The following is a 24,825-nucleotide window of genomic DNA, read 5'->3' on the forward strand; positions in this document are numbered from 1 at the left end:
CTGGTGCTGGTGCTGATGCTGTTGCGCTGCAGGCGCAGTGAATACTGTAGCAGGTATAGTACGGAGTATGTACAGTACCAGATAAGTACCTACATACTTACCATCAATCTGCTGTACTGTACTGTACGGGAGCTACTACTAGGGCTTTGGCCATAGACTGCGTTGGATAAGAGTCCGGAAGTAAGCGGTGAAGAGTCAAAATGAGGGGCTTGCAGGTCGCCGGCCGTCTTGGGTATCGCCAGGAGCTGTTTGAGGACTACAACTGCATAAACTAGTCATCTCTTGTCCGAGGCGGGAAAGGCAGGCTACTTGTCGACGGTCGGCCGATTTATTTTTTCTTCCCTTGCTGCTGTGTGTTTAATTTGACGCCAACAATCTCCTCCACAGGTCAGCTGGGGTTGGTTTCGAGATTGGGCAGAAACCGGAACGTTGCTGCTGCTGCTGTTAATGTTGTACCTCGAGTCATGCCGGTCACAACCGTGTTCGAGAGGCCCTTGTTCATCTTGCAGACAGGGCAGAGTGGAAACATACGGTGAGCCGGCCAACATTACCTGATCTGATACCAAGTCCCCCTCCCCCCTCCCTCCACACGAGACGGGGTAGTTGGCAAGCAATCTTCCGGAAGTGTTCTACCGCTTTGACAGCTGGGCCAAGATTCTCTTTTCATGCAAGGTAGCTTGATTGCTACCGACTGATTGTCGCACTGGCGGGGCATTGGGCTGCCCCGCGGTACATGGCTGTGAGTGCGGTGTACAGAAGAGCGTCTGGTAGGAGCCAGGGCTGTTGGATGAGAACTGGAACATCAGCCCATCGAGGCAACACTAGCTACGGAGTGGTCTTGCTCTCCTGAATCTATGCGCTTGTCTTCCGCTTGCCTGTCTGTTCGGTCGCTTGCCTCCTTAACTCAGTCCTTGTTGTTCACTTCTGCTTATCACCCTCTCTATCCTCGGTTGGTCGCAAAGTCCATCGAGTCTATTGAGGCAGGATCTGCCCCTCGTGCCTCCAAACACAGCCTACGTACAATACCTCCCACAGACCAAAGGAGCTGATTAGCCAGTCTTCTTTGCCTATCTGATATATTTACCCTCGTACTAATCTCCGATTCGCTTCAGATACTGCAACCGCCCCCATCCCGTTGGGGAGGGGAAGGAGAAATTGTCTCGGAAACGTTCATTGCTATCTTACCCTTCTCTGCCGATACAACACTAATCCCGCGGGCGCTCTTAGCCGGTATACTTGCTTACGTCTCCTGATATCTTTCGTCATCTCTACCCAAGGGGCCCAAAGCTATCGACGCGGTATTTGTGCCGTCGAGTACCCTCAGCTGGAGTCAGCTTCAAAGAGCCAAGCCACCCGCAGTGGATCGCATTATAGGCGCATTTCGCGCCCCAGAATGTCGGGTCCGCCGTCGAGGATTTATGAGGCTAGATAAGTCATGACGCCCACAATTCTGCATCCCACACGGCCATTTTCCGCTAGACTAGCAGGTCGGGTCCGCGGAATATTGTCCCTGCGGTAGGTAGGTATGTACGTATGTATGTATGCATGTACAATACTGTACATAGTACCTAATACGTACCAAATGATCCTCTACTTTTATTCTTCGAAGTTCTTTCTGCCGAGTCCCACTTTGACTACGACTAGTATGAGAACTTCACTTATTATGTACTTGGTTAATTACAGATTCTCTCCTCATTGGTGATGAATGCATTTAGGCCAGACTGTGAAGTCACCCGATGGTGTCAGTTCCCGTCTGCCTCATGTCGGTGACTGTCGGTGTATGCGCGGTAGTGTACAAATGTGTACTCCGTAGTGTGTTTCAGGATGACTTGTTAGGTAAAAGCCCACCCCTCGCCTTGTATAGAGCCAAACGCCGTGCAAGGTATGGATCAATGAGCACATGTATCGAATCCTTCTAGAATCCGCTATGGGGAAACTAAGGGAACCCAGGACCGCCGCATGAGCGGTACTTCGGTCATGCCACCGCCCTGGAGTTTTGACTAGGTACCAAATTAATCAAAAAGGTAAAGTTGATCGGTTTGGTCGGTCGGTCGGGTCAAGTCCTGTGAGGACGGGTGTGGCGGGTCGAGTTAACCTTGTTCTGGCTTCGATCTCCCTTCGGCTAGGTGGAATTTGGTCGTTGACGACACGAAATTGCCTATTATTCTCATAGGGAACGTGGTTAATTGCACACTCCAATACTCAGTAAATGTGTTCACATCAGTGATTAGCGGGGACACAGGGCGATCTGCTTATCAGCGATGCGGCTAGGCTAAGTACTGTACAGTGTAACTACAGTGCATGTGCACGCAAATCTTCAGTGTTGCTTATTTTTACGGCCGCGCATATCTATTCGCAAAAGAATTCCATACTCGGTTTTAGTACCACACTAAGCTGATATTATTCAGTCACCGTGTCGAATTCGGGAGTGGTCTTCAACCATACAGAGATCAACTTTGCTTCAGTTGCAACGACACTGTTTTGGAGTACGGACTTTTCTCGATCGAAACAAAGAAAAGTGGGAGGGAGGAAGAAAAAGGTCCCCAACGGATACTTAGCGGCGGGGAAAAGGTTTGACCATGAAAGAGGCAAGAACTGGCCCACATGCCTGTACTTTGCGTGATAGTCTCCCAGTATGGACTACTTAGTACAGTGCTACCGGAGTAGGTCAGTAATTTGAGCAAACTGGTCAAAGTCGCGAATCAAATCTGTCAGATTGAGTACACATTTACACGGCACAGCAAGGTTCTACTATTCCCAAGTAAAAGAAAGTACCGGAAGCCGCCGTACCTTGTCTAGAACCATGGTATCTCGCCAATGGAACCGGCTTGTTATCCCCGGGCCAATGAATACAACCAAACATACCCAGATGGCAATGGATACCTAGGTACTAGTCATGTCCAGTTGAATGTGAAACATGAGATTTTGGCTGGAGCCAACATGGAAAAAAAAAATGAAAAGAAAAAAATGAAAAAAAGTTCTCTAATATTGCGTCCCGGTTACTGCACACGGTAAATCTAGTTTATCCTGTGTGATTTGCGTGACCTCATTCGCTGTGCGCAATTTGCATGTACACATGCTCACCCACATTTTACCGCCAACTCGGCGGGGAGTTTTCCTCGCCCATTGCTTGGCGCTAGGGAGAAAAAAAAGTACGGCCGAATCGTACTTTGCTAACTGAGCACTGCTATATGCCTGTGAGGGTTCTCCGTAGCTTTGCAAAGTAACGTACCAGTACTCGTAGTTATCAGTTAAGCCACAATATCTTAGGTGTCCTTTGGAATGCAACACAGTGGGCATAGAGAGTGGCTGGCCAAAACTGATCCGATTCTGAACGCCCGCGCATATTAATATTCAAAGGAGATGTTGATTTGTTGATCCAGTCAGTGAGTTGGGCTACCTGATGAGATGTAGACAAACAGCATGATATAAGCATATCTTCACTTGAAATCCGTCGTGTGACTTACACCCTCTCCCAATTTCCCACGTACGCTAATGAGGCTGTGCGCCGTGGCAGAACAGATACTAGTAGATACTGGTTGACTCGGCGGCCTCTTCTACCCAAATCGGATTGAAGACAGTCGGCAGTGAGCATCCATGCATACCTCGTATACCGACCACCATATCAGAACGAGGGTCGTACTCATTTTCGCTTTTCTCCTTCGTTATACTTCTTTGGTTCTGGTCAATGAAAGAGACTTCGGCCCGAAAGAAGATCCAATTACGTTGGAGACCACCCAATGCCGATGTCAGCGTAGGACGGGCTCCGAAACATGTGTTCTACTGTCTAGATCATTTTGAACCGTCTGGCTGAGACCTTCAGGTCTTCACGTCAAGTACGATAACTTGCTCCGTAGCCTAGTTAAGCCACATTGATGGGTAGGTCATACGTCAGGATTTTCCTGAATTGGGCACTGCTGTAGATAGCGAGTCCAGTAGCATCGGCACCTGCCCATCCGCCCTTCTTCAAGCGGAGCCATAGTCACAATTGCAAAAGAACCCCTCAGGTGGCGAAGCCAACTGATGGTGGGAGGATGGAATGGGACTTTCTTACTCCAACGGAAGTTGGGATCCGGTGCCGCGGCGACGGATAACGATCGAGGATGGATGGGTCTGTTCTCCAGTTCCTAAAAGAACATTAATCACTTCTTGAGTCATTGTGATTGATGATTGATCGACTTTTAGCTTTTTTTTTTTCTTGCCTCCTTTTTCTTTTTTCCCCTTCATTTTTTGAACCCGGTTTCCAGGCATTAGACTTTTCCTTTTTTGCCGCGCACACTAATTACTTATTAGCCCCATCCTAGAACCATTTCTAGCCGGCCCGGGGGGAAGACGGAGAGGGAAGGGTTGCGTCTGCTTTCAACATCGATCATGTGAGCTGTAAGCTGCAGGGGAAGCAAATCCTCCCCCTTCCGACGGTATCAGGAACGCGACCCCATTCGCCCAATTCCCATTTGTTTGGCTGGTGCCTCCACTGCGGAGCCTCAGGCCTGTTCGAACGGTGGCTGTTCATCCAAGGAAGGCGGCAAAACTAATCCGGGGACATGGATGGGATGTATCATCATTATTATCGGAGGAGAAGGGGAAAGAGAGGGGTTTAAACAAGCTAACCTACTTTGTGCGGTCACTACTCATAGTTGGTCACATATGTTCATTGTTCGTATGGAAGTATTGTATACATATACTTGAGAAAAAGTGGTCGCAAGGATCGCCTACCCACTCATTCTCAACGTGGGCGTTCCCACCCTACATCGGAACATCAATCGAATGAAAGGTAGTCTCCCTGACAAGGTTGTCAATGTCGCTAGGGATCTAGCACTTCCCAAGGTTTCTCCATAATCCTTGCTGGGATTCGTAACACAGAAAGCGTACTTTGTGTGCCCTGTCAGGCCATCCACATCGATTGACCCTCACGCCATGGAGAACAAAGAAAACAACTGGTATATTTCGTGACGACCGTACTACTGCCGCATCATTCCCAGACTATAGACCAATGGCATTGTCATGCAGGTTGTTCTGTGTGGATTTCAACCCATCATCCACCATCTCTATCTAGGCGATGGACCAGTGTCGTGTCTAGATTCGCTGTTGATCGGTTGCTTGCCTCCAGATCATGACATTTGAATTGCTGCGCTTATGGCGGGGGGATTCTTGATTTGACTGCTGTTACGGTTCGGCTCCTTCACTCTTAGCTTGCTCAGCCCCTTTCCAGGTACCGCAAGTGACTACGAAGTACCTGCCTAAGGTACTGTACTATCTAACCTACCGTAATTTTACCTTAGAACTCATACTAGTAGTGGAGGGTAGCATGTGGACATTCCCTCCGAACCATGAGCCCGAGAAACTGGGCTACTCTATGAACTGCATACATGCAGACAAAGCTGCATGTACGCACTCCGTACGCCATGCTCGATTGTTTCATCGTTTGCCTTAGGTGGAGGTCACCGTCTATCTATCGACCCACCACGGCCATCTACTCCTACAAGCACCTGCTGCTGTTTCAATGTCTGACGTCTTTGGGATTCAGGCATCGCGTTGCACAACTTTCTTGTCGCACACGGCACTCCCATAGCCGAGCTCACCTGACTACTGTCGCGTAGCAGGTCCAGTGGTAGTGGTGGTGGTGGGACAGGTCCACGGGTGTTGCTGCTTGACCGGACACTTTCAAACTATGCTCGTCCTGTCCTTGGGACCTTTTACCTAACTTGGTAATCGTCTCTCGTTGAGGTAGGCTCATGCTTGACCGTGATATGCGACCACAGACCCTTAGAAAACCACAGTCATCAGGCGTATCTTGGGCATTGCTACAGCCAGGCGGTCTCCGACACCTGTTGAGTGTCTGACCATTTGCCTTGAAAGAGCGTATACTCACTCAAGTCATGTGATGTCACGTGTTGTGCTCTAAATGAGCTTCCTGTCGGGAGTTGGAGTCATGCTATCATAGCCAAGCGTCCTACTACCGGCCTAGCCAGCAATGAGAAGTCAATCGTCATTGTTGAGTCCCGAGATCTTCCCATTTGTGCCACGCCGCATTGTCTTGATGCAACGGTGAGATGGTATTAAGAACCGAATAATACAATATCTGCGTTGGCTTCTTGATCGAGAATTTGTGAGCAAATCTCTATCAAAGAAACAAAGGCCTTGATTTTTCGAGTCGTCGTGTAACACATGCAGGTGCGATGTAGATGCAACCGCCTCCGTCGACGATCTATCTAACCCTCCTTGGCCATGACAGGGTTGACATTCCCCAGTATCGATACATGCACGGGTTGCTCTACCATCCGAGAGCCTAGGCTCTACTGTGTAGAGTTCGATGGTACCAAAATAGAGACCCCCACTTATCTTTTGACTAGAAAGGGTCGATCAGTTACATATCGCAGATACATCAAATGAGATGGTGATAACTATAGAATGCTAAGTTACTAGTCATCATTGATCGCTGAGTCAGTGAAAAGAACAGCCTTTTTTCTCATAGCACTACCGTATGTATGACCTATGGATCATCTGCAGCTAGATTGGAGCCGACAAGCCACTTTATGCTCAACTTGGATAGACAGAGGAGCCGATCGTTCGGGGCACAGCATGGACAAAAGTACCTGGTTAACAATTCTTCGAAAAGTACTAATCTACTTTCGGTTAGGCAGATACTTTTGCCAGGGAAGTCTGACCTGGACCTGAAAGTGAGGGCTCGATCAAGATGTCACTAACAAACCAGGCTTACATTCAGAGAAAAGACCAGACTGTGGTGACTGTTTACTCCCGGTTTCTGACTCTACATAGACAGACTCGTGCATCAGCTGTTTACAGGCATTGGCGGATAACTTTCCGCCCCTGGGCAAGTAATGTATGAATAACTGGTTGAAAAGCCGAAACGCTGGCTCAAGGCTGGTCATCATGACATCTTGGACAATTTGACACCCTCATTGCTCAGGAGTTTTCATGATAGGTCCATGAAGAGGCGGATGGTCCTGGACAACTTGTGGCGGGAGACCCGCGGATTCATTCCCTCCCTTCCCACTTCCATCCCTGTCTAAACATCCAAATTACTCTATGAATCCTTCTGGTCTTCCCTCCCTCCCTATCACACACTTCCTCCCCACCCCACATGACTGACTGTCTTTGCTGCCCGCATAGAGGTTTCTTTCTTATCTGCTGCAGTTTTGTCTCTTTGTCCCGCAGATCTACGTTTCCTATTGGCCCAAAACAAATATGACACGTCCAAAGCTGCGACCCACTTGTCGGGCTCCACAATGTTATTGTCGCTTCTTTGCCACTCTGGGGAACGGTCCAGATTCCAGGAAAAAGACGAGGAGCTGCCTTCACTTGAACTCACCAACAAATCTAAGATTCTCATAGATCCTGACTATTTGTGCAGCATACATGTGGCTTGGGTGCTATGGTGCTGGGGAGCGAGTCTGTCACAGGGCTTTATCGTTCGAAATCAATCCTTCGAAAAGGATTAGCCAGAGCGCCGCGCATTCTTGCATCCTTGGTGAGTAGAGATTGTGTCACTCAGCATGAGCGTCTCGGACTTGCTTGTCAGTCCCAGTGCTGTCGGTTTACTGGTCACGGTCATTCGTCAAGATGGCAATGAAGCAAGAAGTGAGACACTTCCTTTGTTGCTCGTTAACAGCAATATCGTAGGGCTTGCTGTCATGCATTTCGTATGTTCCCCCCTATGCCTCTACTTGCAGACCCAATTCCAATTGCCGGGATCATAACCCGTCACTAACTTGTGTGTCTCTGCGCCACAGGTTTTTAGACTTGCGTGTTCCACAACTTCGGTAGCTCTCTCACTCAGGTACTGTTCTCGGGTCCCAACTGATGGATTTGGAATGCTCTATGAGGTCTGCGGGAAGACTCACTTGCCCTTTATTGATGTCGTCGCTGCAATAATCGACTTTCTCCTTTCTTTCCTGAACACTAAGTTGGAGCCATGCATACTATTACCGGTTGACCGATGCTTGGAGAAGGGAGGGGTTGCTGGCTGGCTATCATGGCTACTTTTACGACCACGACTTGACTCCGGGTCCTTCAGCATGTGGCTGCACCAATGCCTTCTCGAGACGGTGTGCAGACAAGACATGCTGTCCTGCATAGTCCACCTCGATGCTGCCCGCGAAGGCAACTTCTCCCAGCCTAGTGACCCAACGAGTTTTCTAAGCCCGCCCCCCTGCCTTAAGCCTGGTGTCGAAATTTGAGCGTAGAGAAAGAAGCGAGGAGAGATGCGAGCGCATTTTGAGATGACAGTCCGGCAATTGCAGATGAGAGGCTTTGCCATTTGAGCCTACATGTATTCACCTTTTGCAGCAGTACCCCGTATGTCCACAGGATTGCTTACCTTTTTTCAAAGTCACGGTTTGTGGAAATCTGGATCGGCGTTCTGCAACAATCTCATCTTATTTGAGTGGTTGCCTAAGGAGACTTGCTTGGGTATACTCGGGTGATGCTATGGACTTTCTCACTGCTCGTTGGCAAGTTAAAAGATTTGTGGGCATTCTCTGTGTCGTGCATATCCCAGGTACTCGTCCACTCCGATATATATCTATTATTGCAGCGTGAGCATCGTGCACAAGCTAGCAGGTACCCAAAGGCCTGTGTGCTGTAAGATGCACTTATATTTCGTATATAAGCTCAGATATAAGTTTGAGTCAACATCTGAGGATGACAATTCAATCGTACTGGTGAGTTGTCTAGCCTAGCTGCTCTACAAACGAGGAGCACACCCGCGCAAACCACTGGAAGCGGCGAAGTACGGAGATATCTTATCATCATGTGCCGATAACGTCACATGATCGTCAGTTTTCCTTGCCTACGACACTTGAAGTCATACGCATCGACCATTGCCTATCTCCAAGCACGCATCACAAATCTGCAACTGGATTCAAAGCTCTCCCAAGCAAAGGAGAATACGAATTGCAACTGATCGTACAATCTCTTCAGCCACAAGTGAGAAGTGTTTGTCTGACAATGAACAACATCCGCTAGTACTTTCGAACGCTCATCATGGCCGCTCAACGAACATGCATCCTACGCTCATTTCCACTTTCAGGCGCTCAGCGGTCGGCCCGACTACATCAACCCCCCATCGCATTGACTCGCGTGCTGAGGCATTGCCAACGTCACAATAGCACCAACTCTGATTCACAGCGACCCGTAAGCCAAGCCATCGTGCCCGAGCAACAACCTTTCGAAACCTCCCATCTCAATCCTCTACCGGACGATTACTCTCGGTTTATATTCCAAGACAAGTGTCGCTCGACGATATGGTCAGGCTCAGGCGGAGATGGGTGCGTCTCGTTTCTTCGCGAGAAGTATGTCGAGGAAGGCCCACCGAACGGTGGTGACGGCGGCAGCGGTGGAAGCATCTACATCCAGGCCGTTGAAGGCTTGACCAGCTTACACAAGCTCGCTAGGAGAGGTGTCATCAAGGCGGGACGAGGCAAAAACGGACAGGGAAAGAGCAAGGGCGGCAAGCGCGGCGAAGATGTACTCCTCCAGGTTCCTGTCGGTACCGTCGTACGCGAAGTCGATCGGTACGACCCGGTCGCGGAGGAGGAACTACGTCAGCGACACGAACGCATGAAGGGCTCTGAAGAAATGGAGGAGATGGAAGGGCAGGAGTTCGGCATATCATCGATTCGCCGCGATCGCTGGGTCTTGTACCCCGGAGCCAATCCGTCCGATTATTTGACAACGGTATTTCCGAAAAGTCCGCCGCGGCGGCAGCACATCGCCTCCTTGGAGCCCAAACAGCCCATCAGTCTTGATCTCTCACACCATATGGATAAACCGATGCTGCTTTCGGCGGGTGGTGTGGGTGGGATGGGCAACCCGCACTTCGCGCACCGCGCAATGAGCCGACCGAAGTTCGCGTCCAGAGGGGAAGGTGGCAAGCGTCTGGAGCTTGAATTCGAACTCAAGCTTCTTGCGGATGTTGGACTGGTGGGGAAGCCTAATGCTGGAAAGAGCACTTTGTTACGCTCATTGACCAACAGTCGCACGCGAGTCGGGAATTGGGAGTTTACGACGCTTGAACCAAATATCGGTACGGTTGTCATAGACAATCACAAGGGAAGACCTCTGGTCGAATTAGAAGGCAGGAAGCCGCGGACGAATTTTACGATTGCCGATATACCGGGTCTGGTCGAGGGTGCTCACCTTGATCGCGGCTTAGGATTGGGTTTCCTGCGACATATCGAACGAGCTGGTATCCTTGCATTCGTCGTCGACCTTAGTGCCGGCGATCCCATTCAAGGTCTCAAGAATCTATGGCTTGAGCTTGGTGAATATCAACGGATGCGTGAAGCAGAACATGCTTTGAAACTTGAGGAACTTGCATGGCCTGCACCAGTAGATGAGCTACCGGATTTCTTCTCGTCGGAAGAAGCGCCAGAACCTACTTTCGTGGTCCCCGACACTAGTTCCACCAGTCCCAAGCAAGACCTCAATCCCCTCCCGGAGCTTAAGATGCCACCGATCCATACCAAGCCTTGGTTTGTCGTGGCCACAAAGGCCGACCTCCCAGAGACTCGGGAGCAGTTTCAGGCGCTGCGGAACTATCTTGCCGCCGTGGAAAAGGGCGAAGCTGATCACCCGGGTGGACTGCAAGAAGGGTGGAAAGAAAGAGTCTGCGCTGTTCCCGTGAGCGCCATCAAGGGTGAAGGAGTTGCCCGCATTCCCCGACTAGTGATGGAACTGCTGGGTTGATTGTGTGACTGACAGAGGCTCATATGAACGTATGTGCAGATTATGTAGAGCACAGCACCGCTACCTGGCCGGACGCATGTATGTAAATATAGAATAAGTAAATGAAAACCTCATGCTATGCCAATTGTTTTCCTTGCTTGCAACTACACCATTTCTGCTATCCATTGTGCTTTTCTCCCGAACATTCGTCATACATCTTGCTTCCAGTGCAATCTACTTCGAGGTCGAAGACCGCCGTCTTCCGCACAGAAATGTTGTGTTGAGTGTCCCCGCATGACGTCGGGCGACCCGTCAAGGAGAAAAAAAGGAAGTCGCGGGAAACGGGTTCAAGAACGCGGCAGCGCTGGGCCACCGCCAAAAGAAACCTTGAATACAAAACCAAAAAACCTCCTCCACCTTTGGCCAGTAACATCTCTTACCCTTCGCCTTGATCGCACCATATCTATCAAAAAGGGATATCTCGGATGTCATGAGTGCCTCACTTCCAAAAGTCATCCTCCACGCAATCACGTCCGTTCGGAGAGTTGACGAGGACGATCCCATTGTGAGATGCCGCGCAGGTCGTTCAAAGGACCTCTCCAAACTATTGCTACAGGATCCCGAAGGTGCAATCAAGGAAGCAGACTCCCACCTACGCGTCTTTCCCTTCAAAGATGTTGACGTGTGCTGGCGACGGCTATACACGGATGCCAGCATCCTAAAGGCCTGCCTCAATGTCTGCACCAATCTCGTAACTCCTGCCGCGGCTCATTTGGACGAGTCTTATTATTACCGCCTACTTTATAGACTTAGGAACCATGCAGGTGATGAGGACATTCGCATTGATTCCAAAGCTCCGTGGCTTACGCCCACTATACACTTACTCGACCGAGCATTGATCATGACGGGCGCCCCAATGCGCGAGAATCTTATCGAGACCCTGATCAATGCTCTCCAAGCATCCACTAGATCCGCACTGCAGCATGCAGCACCTAAACCACCAGAGCGCAATCCTCTTTTTTCCCCGGATGCAGCACCAGCACCTCAAATAAAATATCCCATTTCCCGCGTCTCGGCCCTGTCGTTTGAGCAGTTCAGAGTGCATATCTACAAATCTCGAACTCCCCTGGTAATCACTGATGCAGTGGAACACTGGCCTGCCCTAACGACCCGGCCGTGGTCTTCCCGTGCTTACTGGACTGATCGCACGTTCGATGGTCGAAGGCTTGTGCCCGTGGAGATCGGTAGAGCCTACACGGATGACGACTGGGGCCAGCAGATTATTCCCTTTAGCGAGTTCGTCGACGATTACCTGGATCGGGACCGGAATCAGGATGGCCCCACCGGTTATCTCGCACAGCATGACCTGCTGGCTCAAATTCCAGCTCTGCGAAACGATATCTGTATCCCTGATTACTGCTACGTCAATCCCCCAGGGCCGGAGCCGGGTACACCCGTGTATCTCAAGAAGCGGCTGGAAGCGGAGGAATCCAGGAAGAGAAAGGCTGAGCAGAGAGCAAATATCACGAACACAGAACTGTATGCTTCGGAGCAGGTGGATGCCAGCGCTTTGGAGACCGAGTCCGCAAGCGACAACTCTGTGAACGATGATTCAGATGGTCCCTACATTAATACCTGGATCGGTCCGTCGTGGACCATTTCACCCTTGCACCATGATCCATATCATAACATCTTTGTTCAAGTAGTGGGCGCAAAGTACGTTCGACTCTACTCGCCTCATACGCCCGCCTCGCAGATCTATCCCAAGGGAAAGGAGGTTGTGAACCGATCATCGGACGAGATCTCCAATGAAGGCGATAGGCAAGCAGACATCCAACTTCGAAGGGAATTAGTTGCGTCCATCAACGCAGAAGACCCTTCGTTACCAGAGACGACCGCGAGGGAAGATGGGCAGTCTCAAGTGATTGACATGTCGAATACCTCGCAGGTGGATCTGGCGGCCATTGAGATGTCCCCGGCCGAGGCTGAACAGTGGGAGGACCTATGGCCGGGATTCCTGCAGGCAGAGTACGTTGAGACGATCATCAAGGAGGGCGAGTGCCTGTATATACCTCTGGGCTGGTGGCATTATGTTCGTAGCTTACACGGAGGTATCAGCGTTAGTTTTTGGTGGGAATAGTTGATTGCCCCCTATGCCTAGATCGGTAGCAAAAGGAAAATACAAATTAGACCAAGCCCACTAGAGAATCACGATGTAGCAGGTGGAGATACCCTAGACCTGATAGCTTCCGGAATATTCCTCTGGTGTTTGCCGAAGTCGACCGTCATAAGTCTCATCCAGGAGCAACAGCGGATGATGGTTTCCACTGAGAGTGGGAGGATATAGGATATAAGGCGCAGTGCGACCCAAAAGAGTCAAAATTGGTCGACATACAAAGAGATACTAGTGAGATGGATAGATAGATAGATAGGTAGGTAGGTAGATAGATAGATAGTGGGGTAGTCGACAAAGTTCGGTGTCAGTGTGGAGCAAAGGTGAGGCCGAGTCAGGATACCAAATTGGGCAGCAAATAATGAAGCCGGTTTCAATGAGTTGGCGGTGGTAAATGGAGTACTAGAAGTAAGCCAACCTTAATAAGTCTCAACTAACTACGGGAACGTTAGTTAAGGCGTGTATGATTGATTGACTTTGCCCAGGGCGCCCCCACGAGTTCCCAAGGTACTACTACTACTACTACTACTACCCCGGAGTCCCTTTGGTCCAAGCGTTTGACTCCCTTTTTTTATCCAGTCTCTGTCTCTCTTCCGGTTGCATGCACTACATCGATTTTACTGATATACCTCACTTAACAACAAGTCCAACGTATGACTCTGGAATTGAAACGAGCTGAGGTCGAACTGCTTTCCCTCCAATCCCTCCAATACTGTCTCGTCTCGTGTCTTCTTCCTCGCCTGCCTTGCTTGAGGTTTCTTTCTTTCTTCCTTCTCTTCCTTCGTTCTTTTTATTCTTTGAGATACTTCAGTGTTCAACTGTGCTATATTGACGATAGCTGTGTCTAGCTCTGTCATTGCATTCGTTCTTTCCTTGCTAATCAAAATAGCCACCTCGAATATTCGGTCGTTGTGGAGCCAGAAGTGGATGATCGTATTGTTGCTCCGGGAGATCATGTTCGCTCGGAACGCTTTATCGCGGCGCGCTGTCCGATAGGGAAAAAAAGTTCTTGTTGAGTTCATTGAATCGCCCATCAAGGAGGTTGCCCCCCCCAGCCTTGGACTAGAGACGCAGGAGGTAGGTAGTTGCTTCTTGTACTGCTACATATATTGAAATAAATTCCAAGGGTTGGGCTAATCCTGCATGGCACCAACTAACTAGGGCCTTTAAGGCTAATCAGCGACGGTTTGATTGCTTTGTTTTTGTCCATTTCCCCCTCAGCAACCTCCGAGCCGATAGAACTCGACTTCGATCCCTCGTTTGCAAACTTTCGCCAAACCTCCTCACTCTCCCCTCTCCTCCTCTATATATCTAGTCGGTCCTTTGCCGCTCGTTTACTCGGAGGGCCATTCGAAATCTAGCCCTTTGCTTGCCGCGAGAGGTCATGTGTACGGCACGGTCAAACCTTGGCGTGATTCTAGTGGCACACAGTCCTTCGGCGAGAAGCAAACAATCGCAGGCTCGGCCGTCCTCTCAAGATGGTTAAGGCAGACGTGCGGAGAGACTACTACGCCGACTTGGGTCTCACTCCCAGTGCAGAGACGGAGGATATCAAGAGGCAATTTCGAAAATTAGGTGAGAACAAGGTCTTGTTGTCAACCTGGCTAGGAGTGCTGTATTAATCTTTGACAGCTTTGAAGTACCATCCCGATAGGAATCCTGGCCGCGAGGTGGATTTCATCGCCAAGTTCCAGGCCATCCAAGCGGCTCATGAGATCCTCATCGACCCTCAACAACGATTGCGGTATGACACGGACCGACTGCGCGCGGGGTACGGCAAATTCTATGGCCCCGCTAAGAGTAGTACGCCTCGAAAGACGAGTTCCACTCCTCAAGCCGCCACATATTCTTCGAAGCCAGCACCTACGAAGCCACATTCTACGACACGTCCACAGTCCTTCCATGCGGGGCCCTCGAGTGGCGCCCAACGGTATGCCAGCTATGCACGTGCGGCGCCGAAACAGCCATGGGAGAAGGCGCATGATGAGGGACAGACAAGGGCGGACGCATATCGAGGCTTCCAGGATATGAAGGGAAACGGCATGCCAGGCGGATGGTCATCATTTGACCCCCGTACCGGACGCGCGGGATACAACGGAGCCACGCCTAGACCCACAAAGGCAAATGCGCAGTCGGCAAGGCCCAAGTCCGCTTTCGAGTACTTCAGGACATCCAATAACTCGGAGAGCCCAGAGGCTTCACGGGCCCAAACCAAAAAGAAGAAGCAGGGGTTCGCTCCGCACGCCGCGGGCGGCGATGAGCCTATGGCCACACACACTTCCTCATACACAAGTCGAAACGAGCGCTCACAGACCTCGAATACGTACTTTGGAGCTGCGCCGTCACCGACGGCGAAGAAGACTGCCACTAACCGGACAGATACGCCTGAATTCGAACGAATGAGAAGCAGGTATGCTAGCACTGGAGGAGAGAGGACATTCTTCGACAGCGCCAACCTTGGGCGCTCTGCGAGCACGCGGGATTCTACTGAAAGTCCCAAACCTCGCTCCCGGACCAACCCACCCAGCCCGTCTCCCCCCGAAGGTGGACGTTATCGTAGCGCTAGCCCGAAATTCAAGGCAGATAAGAACACAAACTATTCGTTCACGAGCAGTTCTAGTGATCTTGACGAGGACGACGAGGAAGAGTTTCTGGCACGGAAGCCTAAGGCGGTCCCCAAAAGCCGGCTCCACCCTCACAAGAAGTTCACTGCTTTTCATACAGAGCAGACCCCGGAGACCAGGTCCGGTGAGTCTCGCCTCTTCCCTAGAACTGTGCGGGAGTGAATCTGTTAATTAGTAGAGAGATGTCTTTTATGGCATTCGTGGGTGCTAACGAGACACGTGAGCAGGGTCGACTGCGAACGATACCACATCAGCAAACAATCCCTTCGATACGCCTAATATCTTTGGCTTTCACAGCCCACTGAACTCGTATGTGTCACACTTGAGTGACCCTTGGATCCTTGAATTGACCACTCCCGGCGCATAGACAACAAGAATCCGAGCAGAATGGCGTCCCGCCAAACAGAAGCTTCAAGAGTAGTAGTCATGAGCAGCTGCGAAACACATTCTCTGCCGAGAACTGGAATGGAGCTGCTTTCTTTGATGGTGCTGCTCAAAATATGGATGGACGAGGACGATCAGCGACTCGAGATGACACCGAAAGGAAAGGACACTCTGCTGATGCGCCCGATCATGAGGGTCCTATTCCCGAAACAAAACCTCAGCCGACTTCCTTCGCCCAGTTTGGGTTCCCTGCCGATCAATGGACGGAGATGTTCAAGAACATGTCATTCGAGCCGAAGAATGGAGGGGCTCAGCAGACACAGATGGCCCCTGCCCAGCGACAGAGAAGTCCCCGCAAGCAAAGGACGGCGACCAAGACGCGGCCTACTCCTAAGCCAACTACTGTTACGGCAGAAGCTGACGAGATAGCAACAACTCTGAACGGGAATACTACCCCGGAAACAGCCAAAGCAGGGGACGCGGGCGTAGAAGCAATGGATCTTGATGACACGCCACCACCCACGACCACGGAAAGATCGGATGATACGAAGAAAACCAACAAGGCAGTACCAGTTGCCAAGCCAGTTTCAAATGAAGAGCAGAAGGACGAGAACGCCAAGAACTTTAACCTAGAGGACTTGAGCAAGACGGTTCCTCTCGCACAAACCACAAACGGTGGCATCGAAGACCTTCAGGACATCCATGTTACTTTGCCGTTCGAATCCCGTGCCAATTTCCCCAAGACGACGGTGCGCAACGCCCGTCCTCGCGACTTGGACCTGCCTCGACCGCCGAAACGGCCGACTGTGCCTGAACTGACCCCTCTCAGTGCGGGCTCCGCACAGATGGGCTTATCTCGCGCAGCGTGGGAGCGTTACACCGCAGAGATGGCGGTATACTCGTCTGAATGGAACGCCTTTAATCGTCGCATGTTACAGCATTTTAATGCACGCCAGGAGGCCACCGAGACGGGCATGGCTCCAAATTGGATCGGTGCTGTTGGGGATGCGGCCAAGGTCAAGCTAGACCCAGAGGACGGACTAGACGGAGCAAACAGTGACACCATGGTGGCAGGCAGCGCAAAGGGAGGTTACAATGCGTATAAGCTCGCATTGGATCAGGATCTTAGGGTCTGGAAACACTGGGAGGTAGCGCGGGAATTGCACTACGACTGCATCTCCAAGCTCGGAGACTTGCGCGATTGGGTCATTTCGGGGGGGAGGATGCTATAGAGATCAACAGGCAGCGTATGACTTATAAGGTATTGGGCCACATTTCAGCATCACTCTCAGCGACCGTCGCACGCATGCATGCATTGGTTTAGGGCGTTGGCGTTATGTTGATTGTTAGCTACTTGATGATATTCCGTGTATCATATTCTACCAAGGCCATGGATATATCCTGGGAAGCGTATTTGGATTGCAACCTTCGACTCTGACCCTAGCTCTTGGTGATCCGTTTCATGTTATTCTGAGATTGTTTTTGGATTGTTTTCGTCTCCTGGGCTGCTGGTGATCACCCATTCACGATTCGTGATCTGCAGAGGCCCTACTTGCCAGCCCCGAGCCCCAAGCCCTAACTCTATCCCGATACCGGTCGGAAGTCCCCGACTAGCCAGAGGGAAAGGATGAGAGCACTGGGCTCCCGAGCAGCAAATACCGCATACGGCGGGGTCTCCCGCCGCGGGGGCTCGAGACGGTAACGTGAAATTACCGGCAAACGGGGGCATGATGCTGGGAAAGAGTGCGGGCGGCACAGGTTGCTGGGGTACGGTATGGTACCAGGTGCCCGCGGTAATGGACACGCACCGATCGAGGAGTCACCGGCAGACCCGCCCAGCAGGTTAGTGAGAGTGCCGGGCTATATATCATCTTCCCCTCCGCAGACCTTCCCCTCCGTTTCTTTTTTTCGGCTTTTTGGTCTTCGACGGTCGCGAACTCTTCGCCGCTGCTCCAGTCACCTCTGGCATACGTTGGAAATCCTCTGGTGTTCTTTAACTTCTTACCACAATCAATCCCTCTTCAGAATCACTTTTTTCTGCCAGGCCAACTGACGCCGGATTCATCCGTTGACTCATCCGCATACCCACTATCGTGCCCCGCCTCCAGACGTTCCTCCCTCCATCTCAGTCCCTTGTCGCAGATTCAAGGAGTTCTAGCGATCGAAGTATTCAATCGCTTTTAGATCTTCAGATATCACAAAATCAACACATTCGCAATGGGTGTCACAATTGTTCTTGGTAGCCAGTGGGGTGATGAAGGTGAGAGAAAACACCGCTGCCAGTTTCTGCATCTCCTGCGGTATCCACCCTGCCAGCAATGAATGCACGCTGACATCAGATCGATTGAAAACAGGAAAGGGAAAGATTACGGATATGCTCGCGCAGGAAGCTACGCTTTGCTGCCGTGCCGCTGGCGGCCACAGTAAGTTTTTTATTCTCATTGTTTGTCGCGGTTCTCACTGGTTTTTTTCTGTCACCTTGCAAACGCGCTCACCGGCGATCGATGGGAATACGATCTAACATTGGACGCACTTAGACGCGGGCCACACTATCGTTCATGGCTCTACGACTTATGACTTCCACATTCTTCCTTCCGGACTGGTCTCCCCCTCTTGTGTCAACCTCATTGGTGCAGGAACTGTGGTGCACGTCCCCAGCTTCTTCAAGGAGCTGACGGCTATTGAGACTAAGGGTCTGACCACCGCTGGAAAGCGTATCTTCATCTCGGACCGCGCTCACGTTTGCTTCGATCTGCACTCTGTTGTGGATGGCCTGGAAGAGGCTAAGCTCGGTGGTCGCAAGGTCGGCACTACTGGTAAGGGTATCGGTCCTTGCTATAGTGACAAGGCTGCTCGTCGCGGTGTCCGTGTCGGCGAGATCTTGGACGAGCCTCTTTTCGAGCGCAAGCTGCGTTCACTGCATGCGGGATATACTGCCCGTTTCGGCGAATTGGATTACGACGTTGAGGAGGAGCTTGCACGTTTCAAGGTAGGCTTTTGTTATCGTTGGATGTTGAAGCTTCGTGCGGACGATGATGCTGACGGCCCGTTGACAGGAGTACCGCCAGCGCCTGGGTCCCTACATTGTCGACCAATTGGCCTTCCTGCAGAAATACAAGGAGGCCTCCAACACTTTGGTTGAGGGTGCCAACGCTCTGATGCTTGATCTGGATCACGGAACCTATCCCTTCGTGACCTCCTCTTCGACCGGCTTGGGTGGTGCTGTCCAGGCTCTGTCCTTGAACCCCACTAGCATTACCTCCATCATTGGTGTTGTCAAGGCTTATACCACCCGTGTCGGCTCGGGTCCCTTCCCCAGCGAGCAGTTGAATGAATTTGGTGACAAGCTGCAGGGTGTTGGTAAGGAGTTTGGTGTCACCACCGGTCGCCGCCGTCGCTGTGGTTGGTTTGACATGGTCCTTTGCCGCTACTCGCAGGCCATCAACCACTACACTGCTCTTAACTTGACCAAGTTGGATGTTCTGGATGACTTTGACGAGATCAAGGTCGGTGTTGCTTATATCCTTCCTGACGGTACCCGCACGGAGAACACCATGCCTGCCGACCCCGAGATCTTGGAGAAGGTCAAGGTCGAGTACGTTACTCTTCCTGGCTGGAAGACCAAGACCATGGGCATCAAGAAGTATGAGGATCTGCCTCCCAACGCCCGTGCCTACATCGAGTACATCGAGCGCGGTCTTGGTGGGGTCCCGGTCAAGTGGATCGGTACCGGCCCTGCTCGTGACGACATGATCGCCCGCGAGTAGATTCTGCGTTCTGGTCGTTGAACCGGTTGGTTGTTTTATTCTCATCTTCTCGTATAATATCCTCAAGCACCCAGTACCTTTATTTCTTTTACCATGTATGTTTCTATTCTGGATGATTTGTACTATTGTCTACTAAGGTAAACCGGTAGACGGCTGGGTCGCAGATAAATTTAGAGTACAAAATTTCCACCTCATAGGCATTTTCAGATTTGATCATTAGTAGTAAAGCAAGGCCAAATAACGACGTAGTTACGTGCTGGAGCTTTGTCGGTTGCCGATGGATGGACCTAATGCGGGGAGTAAAGAGTACAGTCTTCATGAATACTAAGGCTTAGAAACAAAGTAAACACCCTTGCACTCGTGGCTCAGTGGTAGTAGCGTCGCACTTGTAATGCGAAGGTCATGGGTTCAATCCCCATCGGGTGCATCGCATTGTCTTTTTGCTATTTTTCGTTTCCTACCCCTCAAGACAACGTCAATTATCAGCGTCTACGTTTGCGGAGCTGGATTGTTGTTCTGTTTTTCTTTTTTTGCTTCATAATTAGCGAGACAAGAGTACAGTCGATTCGCACATGATCAATCAACCTGTGTCCCAAGAGTTCAGGTAAACTCCCATCGTCGGCTGTTTCGGGAAACGAGAATTCCTTTGCGCCTGAGGCAGAAATATATGCAGTCTCTTTCCCACAGCCTTCCCAGTATCCACTCCCAGGCATCTCTACTGACTCGGCTGGGGCATTCTGTACCAGGCGTCAGAGCAGCCTACATGGTTACAAAGCAGGATAAGCTGATTTACCCCATCTTACATGCATCATTGCACATCTTCCAGCTGTAGATGGTATTGCCGGGTGTCGGCCATTTTCGGCTGGGCGGAGAGCGACGCACCAATCACGGACCCGACAATGTGATGACCGTTTCCCGATCGGACTCCCGAGGTTCCATCCTGAGCCTCGTGTCTCAACTTCAACTTCTTGTCTCGCTGTAGCGCTGTCGAACCGCGATCACCGATTCTCACCCTTCTCCTGCGTTGCAACCCGACTCTCCCCTCCTAGATCATCACAATGGCTTCAATCGCGCGCCAGTCGCCCCTCCTCCGGCAGTCCTGCTTGTCGGCCTTCCGCGCCCCTTGGGCCTCTAAGAATGCCGCCGGCGTGTCGCAGGTCGTGGCCTTCCACGCCTCTGCCAACAAGCAGATTCTGCCTCCTCTGCCTCGTGAGTCGCCCGAGATTTATCCGAGAAAAAGTTTTGAATGTGATTGTTGGCGGACCAAAGAGATTGTGCGGGGGTGTGGATGAGCTTTTGTGGGGGATAGACATGGGGAGGGGGCGATTGAGTGGAATTCATGAAATATATGGTGATGCTAACATATCTATGAAACAGAGTCCATCCAGGGAACCAGTATGTTATCTTCTCAATCAACCTTTCCCAAGCCTGAAGTCGGTGTGCGATGAGAAGATGGCCTTGTTGGCCGTTGAAGAGCTTCTGGTCCATGGAAGAGAAACTTCGATTTGCCGCAGCGCATCGATGACGACTACGGACGGTTCGAAGGACATGACTTTTCTAACGTTGGCTCTTTCTCGACTTCTAGTGAACGACCCTGCTCCCATTCCTCACTCCCACCCCGTCCACGGTAGCTACCACTGGACCTTTGAGAGGTGCGTCGATTCGGATATCCGGGATCACAAAAACGGAACATAGCGCTGATTATTTATGTATAGACTCGTCTCCGCTTCCCTCGTCCCTCTCTGCATTGCTCCCTTCGCCGCCGGCTCTGTGAGCCCCGTCATGGATGCTGTCATCTGCTCCGCTATTGTCGTTCACTCTCACATCGGTTTCGAGTACGTTCCTGTTATATTGTCGTCTTTGCCCTAACCAGCCAGGAAGCTAACCCTCGCTCTTTAGCGCCTCTATCACTGATTACTTCCCTGTCCGCCGTGTGCCCAAGACTGCCGCATTCATGAAGTGGTTGCTGCGTGCCTTCACGCTCGGCACAGCCGTCGGTCTGTACGAGTTTGAGACGAACGATGTTGGTGTGACGGAGGCTATCCGCAGGGTGTGGAAGGCATAAATTTCGGGTGGTGTTCTTGTTTGATGTTTGTTTTGTTGAAGGCGTTTTGCCTATGTATATGCTGTCTTCTTTTTCCTCTGGTAGATGCCAGTACTGGAATCGTTACTACCCTGGAGCATAAAATGAGTGTCTTGTGTATGTGATTGATCTGGTTTGAGATTGTTCCATTATTTTCTTTTTTTCCTGACCCGTAACTCTCTCTCTATTGTTATCTTAACGCCCAGCGCAAGATTCACCGTATGTATAGCCCTGTCAAAGTAAGGCAAGTAAGTCACGTAGTTATCTCGAACATGTGTGTTTTCCTCTTCCAATTGCCAACAAATCGGTTGGTCCAAACAACCAATAGCCCTTTCCACCAACCTACTCCTCCTCATCTTCCAACAAATCCTCCTCCCCACCGGACAAGCGATCATCATCATCCGCCTTGGCCACCACCCTCTCCATCAACTGCAACACCGACCGTAACGGCAACCCCACCACATTATCCCAGCTCCCCTCGATCCTCTCGACTAAGATCGACCCCAACCCTTGCAACCCATACCCACCGGCCTTATCCGCGCCCTCCCTGGTGCGCACATACGCCCACAGCAACTCATCCGTCACCCCCTGATCGAACTTGACGTTTGTCTCCTCCAGCGCCGTCTCCAGCGCATACCCGGGGTCGCGGGCGCTCACGAGCGGCGCCATCGCGCACATGGCCGTGTACACCTTGTGCTCGCCGAGGTCCCGCAGCGCCTTCAGCATGGCGAAGTGGTCGGCCTCGGAGCGGGGCTTCTCCAGGATGCGGCCCGACGCCGTGTCGGCGATGATGGTGTCCGCCGCGAGGATCAAGCCCGGCTCCCCCTTGGCCTCGTTCATGATCTCCTGCCGGTAGACCGTCTGCGCCTTCTCCGTCGCCGTCGCCAGGACGTACTCGAACGGTTCCATCGTCTTCGGTAAGTCTTCCGGCGTGTTGGACGGGATGATCTCTAGGTTGGGCAGGCCCAACTGCGAGAGGATCTGGCGGCGCCGCGGGGAGGCCGAGGCGAGGATGACGCGCTGGCTGCGGAGGTGGTTGAGGATGGGGAGGGAGAGGGGCGGGGGTCGCGGGAGTGACGACATGCGTTTCGTGGCGGTTGTGGTGATCGGGGTGGTGTCGTCGTAGGCCGGTGGGGGGTCGGAGGGGTCCGTGGGGTTGTTGAGGAGGGATTGTTTGCTGTCGGACATTTTTGACTTTCCTCTTTGGGGGGTTGGGAGGTGGTTGGTATAGTGTTTATAATCGAGGTTAAAAGGTATAGAGGTAGGAAAGGAGACAGAGAAATTGAAGGTAGTATTACTGCGCAGATGAATTTCCAAGTTGGCTATGAGCGTTTCCCGCATTCGGACGAATTTTGAAGCTTTTGGTAATCTCGGGATCGTCCACATCTAGGCGGTCAATCGCGGCAGATGGATGGGAGGGAGAGGGGGCCTATCAATCAGTCAATGCAGGCAACAGGCAAGGGGCTGGCTGCTTAGGCTGCTGTCACACTTCAGTTGTGTCACATCTAAATGCGATCTCCCATGCTGCGTAGTATTGTAAGTGAGTGTGTCATTGAGTGAATAGAGAGTTCTCGCTTTCACCGGTGTTGCTCTTGTAAGATAATCATATTCGCTCTGAATTGCACTAAGGACATATTATGGTCTCCGCAATCTGTCGACCTGCAACAGAACAGCCGTATCCTCAAAAGAAATACCTTTGGGAAATGCCACAAAAAACCCACCGGTTCTCATTTGTGAGCCACAGCGTCAATGCCCTACCCAAAGCCAACCTAGGAATCAATCTTGACGCCGAACACCATACAATTTCATCCCATGAAGAAGTGTCGTATGTGATAAGAGATCCCAGTAGGCGCGACCAAACCCTGAAGCGCCAAACGGAAAGGATGTGCAACCAAGTTCTCCTATAGCATCGCACTGGAACATTGAGCAAGCGAGCAGTGCCAGACTGCACCTTCCTCTCCTTGATGTTCAGACTCTGATATCCAACAAAGCTGAAGCTGCTTCATATCTCACAATCATGCCCCTTCCCCCTCCCCGTATCATCATCGTAATCGTCATCGTCATCAATAGTAGCATCGCTCATATACAGTCAGTCAACCACGTAGGTCAGACCCGAAAGGCATCGTCAATATGCCCGCCCCGGCGTTCAATCTCTGCCACCAACTCCTGTCGCTCCTGGAGCTGTAGCTGGATGAAATCCACCGTCTTTCGAAGCACAATACTCTCACTGCGCCCCTGCCCCTCCAGGCCAGGGACAAGCTCCGTCAAACGATCGAACCCTTCCCGAATCGCGGCGCGGCGCTTCTGCTCCGAGGCGATATGATTGTTCTTTTTCTCTTGTTCCGTCAGTCGCGGTTTCTCCTTCTCCTGCGCGCCAGCAGCAGTGGGTTTGGATGCAGAGGTGCCGGTTGGGGTGGTGGAAAGGGACCGGTCCTCGGGTTCATCGCGGGGTACCGTTGCGCTGCTATTCGGTAAGGGGGAGTAGGAGGTTTCGGAGGAGCTGGATGCCAGGGAGGCAGGTGGGCGTGCAGATGGCATAGTGGGGGAGGGGGGTTATGCGTTTCTTAGGGTTCCAGGGGGTTTAGTTTCTTTCTTTCTTTTCCCCCTTCAGTTCTTGTTTCAGCTGCAGTTTGGGTTTCAGATGTCAGATGTCTGAGATTGGTGTAAGAGAGTTATACGCGATTTATTGTTTGTTGTCCTGAGGTTCGTGGGGGAAGGAGATTATCATGTGCGTGTGCGGGTGAGTCGGATTTTCATGTGACGGACTGCCGGACTGGGGGCGGTTGTGGCTTGGCTGCGACGGAAGACAGTAGTTACCCGTGGGGAAGTACAGACTCGAGTCGACTAGATGATGATGGAGTTGAAGTGAGCTCGACCTTCGTATGCGGAATGGATACGATTGGGGATTTATTCTCCCTTGAATAGATATGTCTCTGGTGATCTCCCAGAGGTAAATTGACCATGGAGCTGGACCTGGACCGGTGGAGGAAAGAGAGAAGGAAGACCCAACATTTGGGTTGGTTGTTCGTTCCTCAGGCACAAGCCAGTTATGTGCCTGGGGGCCTGGAACCAGCCCTGACCTATTCTTCGGCCGGCGGCAGAGCG

The 24,825-nt window shown here is 51.4% G+C and overlaps 7 protein-coding genes and 1 non-coding gene across 8 annotated transcripts; 6 read left to right on the forward strand and 2 right to left on the reverse strand.

The window, feature by feature from the left end:
* Positions 1–8,876: 8,876 nt before the first annotated feature.
* Positions 8,877–10,832, forward strand: ASPACDRAFT_109157 (GTP-binding protein Obg). The gene has a single exon (XM_020195355.1). The coding sequence runs from the start codon at positions 9,007–9,009 to the stop codon at positions 10,708–10,710; it is 1,704 nt and encodes a 567-aa protein (XP_020060840.1). The 5' UTR covers positions 8,877–9,006; the 3' UTR covers positions 10,711–10,832.
* A 263-nt stretch (positions 10,833–11,095) lies between these two features.
* Positions 11,096–13,141, forward strand: ASPACDRAFT_109158 (putative JmjC domain protein). The gene is made up of 2 exons (XM_020195356.1): positions 11,096–12,846; positions 12,922–13,141. Exon 1 carries the CDS (start codon positions 11,180–11,182, stop codon positions 12,827–12,829), a length of 1,650 nt encoding a protein of 549 aa, XP_020060841.1. The 5' UTR covers positions 11,096–11,179; the 3' UTR covers positions 12,830–12,846; positions 12,922–13,141.
* Positions 13,142–14,340: 1,199 nt separating this feature from the next.
* On the forward strand, positions 14,341–17,102 carry ASPACDRAFT_20187 (DnaJ domain protein; the record flags this gene model as incomplete). The annotated part of the gene is made up of 4 exons (XM_020198928.1): positions 14,341–14,437; positions 14,495–15,610; positions 15,714–15,795; positions 15,854–17,102. The coding sequence occupies 4 exons, from the start codon at positions 14,341–14,343 to the stop codon at positions 17,100–17,102; spliced, it is 2,544 nt and encodes an 847-aa protein (XP_020060842.1).
* A 799-nt stretch (positions 17,103–17,901) lies between these two features.
* On the forward strand, positions 17,902–19,837 carry adB (adenylosuccinate synthase ADE12). The gene is made up of 4 exons (XM_020195357.1): positions 17,902–18,130; positions 18,225–18,293; positions 18,408–18,859; positions 18,927–19,837. The coding sequence occupies exons 1-4, from the start codon at positions 18,088–18,090 to the stop codon at positions 19,635–19,637; spliced, it is 1,275 nt and encodes a 424-aa protein (XP_020060843.1). The 5' UTR covers positions 17,902–18,087; the 3' UTR covers positions 19,638–19,837.
* Positions 19,838–19,991: 154 nt separating this feature from the next.
* Positions 19,992–20,064, forward strand: ASPACDRAFT_t4. Its single transcript has one exon. It is a non-coding gene; the product is annotated as a tRNA-Thr (tRNA).
* A 577-nt stretch (positions 20,065–20,641) lies between these two features.
* ASPACDRAFT_74142 (CybS family protein) lies at positions 20,642–21,819 on the forward strand. Its single transcript, XM_020204129.1, has 5 exons — positions 20,642–20,846; positions 21,015–21,032; positions 21,223–21,289; positions 21,353–21,472; positions 21,537–21,819. The coding sequence occupies exons 1-5, from the start codon at positions 20,696–20,698 to the stop codon at positions 21,700–21,702; spliced, it is 522 nt and encodes a 173-aa protein (XP_020060844.1). The 5' UTR covers positions 20,642–20,695; the 3' UTR covers positions 21,703–21,819.
* A 65-nt stretch (positions 21,820–21,884) lies between these two features.
* ASPACDRAFT_1851490 (nucleotide diphosphatase) lies at positions 21,885–22,908 on the reverse strand (the record flags this gene model as incomplete). The annotated part of the gene is made up of 1 exon (XM_020197203.1): positions 21,885–22,908. One exon carries the CDS (start codon positions 22,906–22,908, stop codon positions 22,063–22,065), a length of 846 nt encoding a protein of 281 aa, XP_020060845.1. The 3' UTR covers positions 21,885–22,062.
* Positions 22,909–23,826: 918 nt separating this feature from the next.
* ASPACDRAFT_55982 (uncharacterized protein) lies at positions 23,827–24,258 on the reverse strand (the record flags this gene model as incomplete). Its single annotated transcript, XM_020203078.1, has 1 exon — positions 23,827–24,258. The coding sequence occupies one exon, from the start codon at positions 24,256–24,258 to the stop codon at positions 23,827–23,829; it is 432 nt and encodes a 143-aa protein (XP_020060846.1).
* Between the last annotated feature and the right edge of the window lie 567 nt (positions 24,259–24,825).

The sequence above is a fragment of the Aspergillus aculeatus genome (genome assembly GCF_001890905.1).
Source record: "Aspergillus aculeatus ATCC 16872 unplaced genomic scaffold ASPACscaffold_1, whole genome shotgun sequence".
Classification (NCBI taxonomy): domain Eukaryota; kingdom Fungi; phylum Ascomycota; class Eurotiomycetes; order Eurotiales; family Aspergillaceae; genus Aspergillus; species Aspergillus aculeatus.